This window comes from Haemorhous mexicanus, chromosome 5 (assembly GCF_027477595.1).
Source record: "Haemorhous mexicanus isolate bHaeMex1 chromosome 5, bHaeMex1.pri, whole genome shotgun sequence".
In the NCBI taxonomy this organism is placed as follows: Eukaryota; Metazoa; Chordata; class Aves; order Passeriformes; family Fringillidae; genus Haemorhous; species Haemorhous mexicanus.
This window is the reverse complement of record NC_082345.1, coordinates 27,562,843-27,569,561: the sequence shown is the minus strand read 5'-3', so window position 1 is coordinate 27,569,561 and position 6,719 is coordinate 27,562,843. Positions and strand designations below refer to the sequence as shown.

At 52.0% G+C, this 6,719-nt stretch overlaps 1 protein-coding gene across 1 annotated transcript; it reads right to left on the bottom strand.

Annotated features, from left to right (window-relative positions):
* Positions 1-1,984: 1,984 nt before the first annotated feature.
* SMIM45 (small integral membrane protein 45) lies at positions 1,985-2,191 on the bottom strand. Its single transcript, XM_059847876.1, has one exon. It carries the CDS (start codon positions 2,189-2,191, stop codon positions 1,985-1,987), a length of 207 nt encoding a protein of 68 aa, XP_059703859.1.
* Between the last annotated feature and the right edge of the window lie 4,528 nt (positions 2,192-6,719).

Sequence of the window (6,719 nt, the reverse complement as noted above, 5' to 3'; positions counted from 1 at the left end):
GCTGAGTGAGACTCCCCAGTAAGGGTACCTGCATCACAGGCTCTGTCACTTGGCTGAATGGAAGGACTCTTGACTTGTCCTCTGTCTGAAACAGAGCCAGATAGCTCCTGCCAGTGTGCCTGGTTTTGGTGTGGAAAAGAATGATAATGCAATTGCAGTCTGGTAGATGAAATGTCCCAGGAAGACCCAGGATATTTGCAAGATGTCCTGATCCATTCCTTAGAGCTAAAAATTAACTTGGATCCCCAGAAAATTACCAACTTTCAGGCTGCACCTGTGCTTTGAGCCTTTGCTTGCCAGGTCAAGCAAAACTTTGGGCACAGGAGTAATCCCACTCACTGCATTTCCCTGCATAAATCACTCACAGCAGCCCAATGAACTCTCCTTCTTTCTTTGGGGATGAAGGAGAAGACTTCCTGCTCCCAAGTTCACAGGTGAGACTGAGTGACACAAACCAGGAGCTGTGACAGATTTTCTGAGGAATCCCTGGCCTGAGGAACACCTGCTGCTGAAAGGAGCCATTGAGGACTAGAGCACAGAGCTATAGCAATCAAAGGACACTGGAGATGTGGGTTGCCAATATACTGGCTGGCCCAGGTGATGGCACAGGATGCACAGACGTGCCCATAGGATGGTGGCACCAGCTAACATACCTGGGATATGCAGGAGTGGGGCACACAGAATCCCTCTGTGTCCAGAACATTCACAGGTAGCACCATTGCACCTACATGCATACAAAGGGTGGATGTTGGGGTGGGAGGAGAGGAGGAACAACCTCCTGCCACAGGCTCCTTGCTCTCTCAAGCCTCCCTGTACCCCCTGGGCATTGCACTGGGCTGTCAGGGAGAGAGAGGATGGGGATATCCCTCTCAGCCCAAGTGTCACAACTGCATACAGCACTTTGGTGGCTGGTCATCCCCATGACAGTGCAGAAAGTCTATAAACATGGGATTTTGTGCCAGATCCATATTACACTGCTTGGGTCCAGAAAGTAAAAGTGGTACAATGGGCCCATTTAGATGGCAGGCTCAATGTTCCTTCTCAGAGACATGCAGGGGGGAAAAGGGCTGAGGGATGCTTCAGAGCTGTCATTGGGAAACAGTTAAGAAAGAGAGCCTATCCAAGGGCTCTGCAGTGCAGTGAACAAGCGCAAGTAGCTTCACAGACTATCCCCTCTCCCTCCATGACAGAGGAGCAGGCAGTCAGGAAGATGAGGAGCAGCTGATGTGGTACGTCTGGCAGCACCCCTGCTTGGAGAGTTGCAGAATGTTCTCAGCTTGACACAAGGACTTGAACCAACCTCTTTAATAAAGACCTTTAATTTCAGTGTGGTGCATCTGGAATGGATGTAGGGATGGATGTTCTCCATCTCCCAAACAGACACAGAAGGGGTGTGCATTTAGCAAGGATAAAGGCATTCAGTCTCTGAGGCTCACTGAGCCCTTGGTCCCTCTGCAGAAAGCTTCAGCAAGTACACTATCCTAGCATCAAGAGTGCATGCTGGGAAGAGTTCAGCTGAAGCAACAATTTGAATTGAAACCCCATTTATTTTCCCCAAAATATCCCTTGGACTTAGACACACAGTGTTAGATTTAACCTAGGGAAGAGGAGTACAAGGTTCTGTATTCCTTTGCAAAACCTGATATCTTTCCTACTGAAGATCCTGTCAAGATGCCAGGCAGCTCAAGCTCAAGTGATTAACAAGGGATATTTCATTTGAGTGGTTTTTCAGTCTTGGCCACTGGAAGGAGAAAAAGTTCTTGGCTGGCTGAAGAGCTGTGAGCACATGGGAAGCCCAGCCAAACAAATCCTGACTAAGAAGCAAAGGGGCGGAATGGTGAATGATGAAATATGAGACCCAGATCAGCAGAGAGCAAAGTGATAACCAGCCCCACTTTTACCAGGGCAGGACTGACATCCCTAGTGAGGCTTGTGGTCTGCTGCCTACCCAGGAGAGATTCCTCTGGCTGCAATGGGCAGCTTGTCAGACCTCAGGCACCCCAAAGGCCAGGTTGTCCCGAATCATCAGCGTCTTCCAAAGGTCTCGCTCCATGATTGGCCTCTGTGTTCGCCACTTATGGGCTTCCTGGAGTCCTGGTTCAAAGTAGTAAATGCAGGCTCCAAAGCCCACCAGGATGAGAATGGAGATCATCAGATACACGGGCACAAACCAATCCAAGAAGTGGGGCATGGCTGCCAGAGAAAAAGAGAGAAAGCTTATGCTGTGGGAGCACCCAAAACACACCTTCACCACCCAAAACCACCTCCTCCACCAAGACTGATCTTAAGACATCTGCCTCATCAGCAGTGCCCAGTCCCTCCTCACTGCCCTGCTGCACCTGGTTGCACATGAAGGCACCTCATCCACTGGGAGAGATCAATGCTTTTGGGGTCATTGCTGGGACCCCTACTCAGAGTTTCAATCCTACTCCCTCCCCACAGAAGGGGTTGAGCTTTCTTGCCCCCAACCCTGCTGCCAGTGATTAAAGGTAGGCAATGGGTAAATACAGCTGCTTCCCACCTCCTGCTTGAGGGAAAATCTCCTTCCCCTGACACTCCCTTTCCCCTTTGAATTCCCAGTCTGAGCTGGTCTGGCTCAGGATTGAGCCCTCCCTTACTGCACCTCTATTTCAGGTCCTGCTTTGCCAGGGCTCAGGGTCCTTGTTTCAGCACCAGTCTGTGAGCAGACCTGAGATCCCCGCACCACATCAGCCACTGTGCAGTGGGGGCACTCACCGGGAGCAGCCGATCTGCCTTGCCAAGAACCCCTGGCCAGCCGGGTGCGAGGTGAGTCCGGAGCAGCGTTGCCCTGGGGAACACAAAACAACACCACACTGTGTGATTGCTGCTAGCCCAGCACTAAAAATGGGAGAGCAGGAAGGAGTAAACATCTCCTTGTCCAGATGTCAGGGCTGAGTATTTCTGGAGGGGTGAACAAACGGGGTCCCAGCCCCATAAACTGCTGGTGCCCCGGCACATTCTCTCCCCACAATTACAGCCCTGCTGATGCCATGCTTAGGGCAAGCACCTAACTTAGGGCCATTTAAATCTGTAATGGCATCACATTTGATTCCATCCCTTATCCCCATCCTTTGGGAAGGAGACAGTAACCCACATTGCAACCCACAAAGGTACCCAGCCTGTTCAGCTCTGCTGCTTGTTCTGCTCCAAAATGACAGGCAAGGTGTGGATCATACAGGGACAGAAAAGGGGATCAAAAAGCATTCCATACAAAAAAGCACAGCTACGACTTCACCAGGCACCAGATCTTCTGGGTTTTCACTGCGAATGTGCTGCTTGTTAAAGGTCTTGGTGGACTAAACCTGGCACCCTCACACTTGGGAGAGCACAGTGGTGCCAGACTCAGGCACAAAAATGCAGTCCTAAAAGGGGGCTTTCCATAACTCCCACCCCTTGGTGGGAGTGATGAAATGCCCATTGACTTCAGTGGGGACACACTGAAGTGCACCCACATCAAACTCCTGCTTTTCCAGACAGATGAAAACTGTCACGTCTGACCATGGCTCAAGTCATCCCTCTGCAAAAACCATATATCCCCAAATTCCTTGCACAGAGTAGGTCAAGAGGAGGCTGGGGAGAGCTCTGAGCATTTCCATCCTCTTCCTGCTCCTGGCCTATAAGGTTGATGCCTTTTCCACACCAGGGACTGGGCTTTTCTTTTCAATACCACAGCCATCAGTTGTTTCCAATGTGCCCCAGCAGCATTTATCTTCTGGACACCTCTTGTCCCAGGAGGCCTGTAACAGTAAGTTTTTTGTCACAGGGTAAGATCTGAAACAAGCTGCAATTCTTATTACCACTAGCAAGAAACTGCAGAAAACGCCTGATTTCCTCCCACTTATTGGCATGGATCTGATCTGGGCACTGCTGCTGCCTCTTCATGGCTGCCTGTGCCTTCCTCAGGTGAACAGCTGCCAAGGAAAGCTCCCACCATAACTTGCAACAACATCACAGAGGTGTTGTGAGGAGCTGTGGGGCTTCCCTTAATGCACCTTAAGGGACCTTGTAAGGAATTAGGCACAAACCCCTTCTGCAACAGGAGTTGGTTCTGAAATCTGGGTCAGAAACCCCTCAGCACAGCTTCCCTACACGCTCTGCAAAAGTAGCTTCTTTGCACACCGAGCACCCCCAGTTGCATCTGCAGACATCCTGGGGCTCTCAGGCTGCTGCAAACCCCTTTTTCAGAGGTGTCTCAGCAGCTGCTATCTGTCCCTGGCTGGCAACAGCAATGGGCAGGATTAGGGACACTGTGAAGGTGAGTTCAGCTTGGACCTCCTGCGCTGATGGGAGGAAAGCCAATAACCTCATTCGCTTCCCTGATCATGCACTTTCCAAATGTGTGAGTGCAGCTGCCATCCAAAAAAGCACTGCAATAAAAAGCAGCCCTACACACTTCCCAATTCATCCTTCCTCCATCACTAGTAGAGCCAGCTCCTCGCCAGCAACCTATTCTTCAGTCTACTTGCTATGCAGCCCTATCCTGCTGTGTCCCCACGCTGCTCACCGTCCCCGCCCCCTCAACGAAGGGTCCTCATCATGGCCAAGCCGAGCGCTGGATGCGGTGTCAGAGCCCCTGCTCCAGCCTCTGCAGGGCTGGCCTGCAGAAGCAACTTGCTTTTGTCAGGCAGGTAGCAGATTTTGGCTGCAAATACTGAAAAGAGGGAATTTCATTTAAAGATGTCAGCTTTCTGGAGCAGTTCTGCAGATATAAAATGTGCCTTAACCTTGCTGGACCAGTTGATCTTCAGCACCTCATTTTGCAGTGGGACATCCATGTCCCCCCAAAGACCTGAAAGAGTCCTTGGTCTTACATCCAAAACCATGTCTTATATAGATAAGCTGTCTGACCCCTTTTAAAACCTGTGCTACACCTCACTCCAGCCTCCTGCCTTCAATGTCACCCGTGGATCCCCTACACCACCTCCCACTGCCCCCGAGGTGCTGTGGGTACACTGTGACAGGAGCCCCAGGGGCCACGTTGTTAGTGGCAGGGCACAAACTGCTTGGGGGAGGCTGGGAGCAGCCCATAGGAGAATTTGGGTACAGAACCTTCCCGTGTGCATGGCTGGGAGCACAATTCATTTTGCAGCATTACAAGCCGTGGGCTCACCTCATCTGCAGGAGATTCCCCCAGACCTGGGCACCCTGGGGCAGGCTGCAGCTTGGGGCACAGAGCTGCCGATCACTGGGGACCCAGACATGACCTCGCTGCCATGCATCGCATCCCCAACACGCACCGCTACATGCCCTGACACCTGTCACCTACCTTCTTCCACGGGTGCAGGGCGACGGGATGAGACTGCTCCCTCCGGCATCTGCCGGGTCCCAGCCGGCATGAGTCAGGCTCCTTTCCTGGCCAGCCAGTGCCAGGGAGAAGGGACCCCGCGCCGAGAGAGCTGGGCGACAGCGGGTGGCGACAGGCGCGTATGGGCGGGAGGCAGGCAGAGAGGGAGGGATGGCGGGAGCAGCCGCGGCGGGCGGGGGAAGGACAGGCAGGCAGCAGCGTGGCCTCATTGCCCAACGGGACTCCCGGGGGGCTTCCCCCACCGCCTCCCCGGCAGTGTCAGCCCTGCTCCAGCCTCCCCGGGCACCCCACCGCCGGCCTTCCCCCACACACGCAAGAACAACTGCAGTGGGCTGCATCCCGGCGCGGGGAGGGGGGAGCATTTTAGCAGAGGTCGCTATAGCAACGAGCATCCCCAGCTCCCCCGCACATGGTACCCGAGTCAGAGCCACGAGGGAGCTGCCCGCGGGATGCTCTCCCTCCTCCCGCATCATCCGCAGCCCGGCTGCAGCCCCGGAGGAGGAGAAATGCTGGGGCACACGTGTGTGAGCTCGAGCTGATGGAGATGGACAGAATGCTCAGGCTCCACAGATTTACCGGCGTGTGCAGCCCAAGGACTGGGGGCTGGTGGTTTTTCATCAGTGGATGGGAGGCAGAGAGAGAGAGGGGTTAGAGGCAAAGGGGGGTTAGTACTCCCTCCAGGACTTTTATGTAAAATTAAAACAATCAACGCTTAGACTAAAAGAATCTTCCATCAGGAAACAGAAAAACAATGCTGTCTGAAGTACTATTCTTGCTGTTAGTGAAATACCTTTTTCCTGAATCCATACCTAGTTCTGTCATTGCTGCTGCTGACAAGAGATGTTTTGTTAAAACATTTTCAGCTCTTCAGCAGCACAAAAATAGGAACATGCAAACTGTTTTGGTTTTTTTTTTTTTCATATTGAGGTTATTTTGTTGTTTGGTTTGTTTTTTGTGATTTTTTTTTTTTTACAAAGGGAAATTTTCACCATGACCCAGAAATTGTTTAACACAAAAGAGTTTTAGCAAAATCAATCAACTGGCTCCAGCCCAAAGAACTTCCTGCTCTCCTGCCTGTGCTGTCCAGCTCCACCCACTTAGTTTTTGACACTTACAGCCCTGCAGATGTACCACAGTGAGTTATTGTGAAGGTTTTCAGAATTAATAGTATCCACTGAAATGTATGAGGCCTGAATTTATGTCTGCTACACTCCAGGAGCTGTGAGATTTGAGGTCTCAATTCCCAGTAGGTTGTGTTTCAGGCACAAAGGAGTTCATCTTCTCTCCAAGGCAAGCTGTGGATGGTGACAGAGCCCATGCACGTCTGCCAGCTCCAAGAGTAATGCATGATAAGGTTCTGCCTGGTCTGTGCCAGGGTTTCATCTACCACTGC

Bases quoted from the DNA above. Each gene is read 5' to 3' on its own strand.
- SMIM45 (XM_059847876.1), bottom strand. From the start codon at position 2,191: ATGCCCCACTTCTTGGATTGGTTTGTGCCCGTGTATCTGATGATCTCC.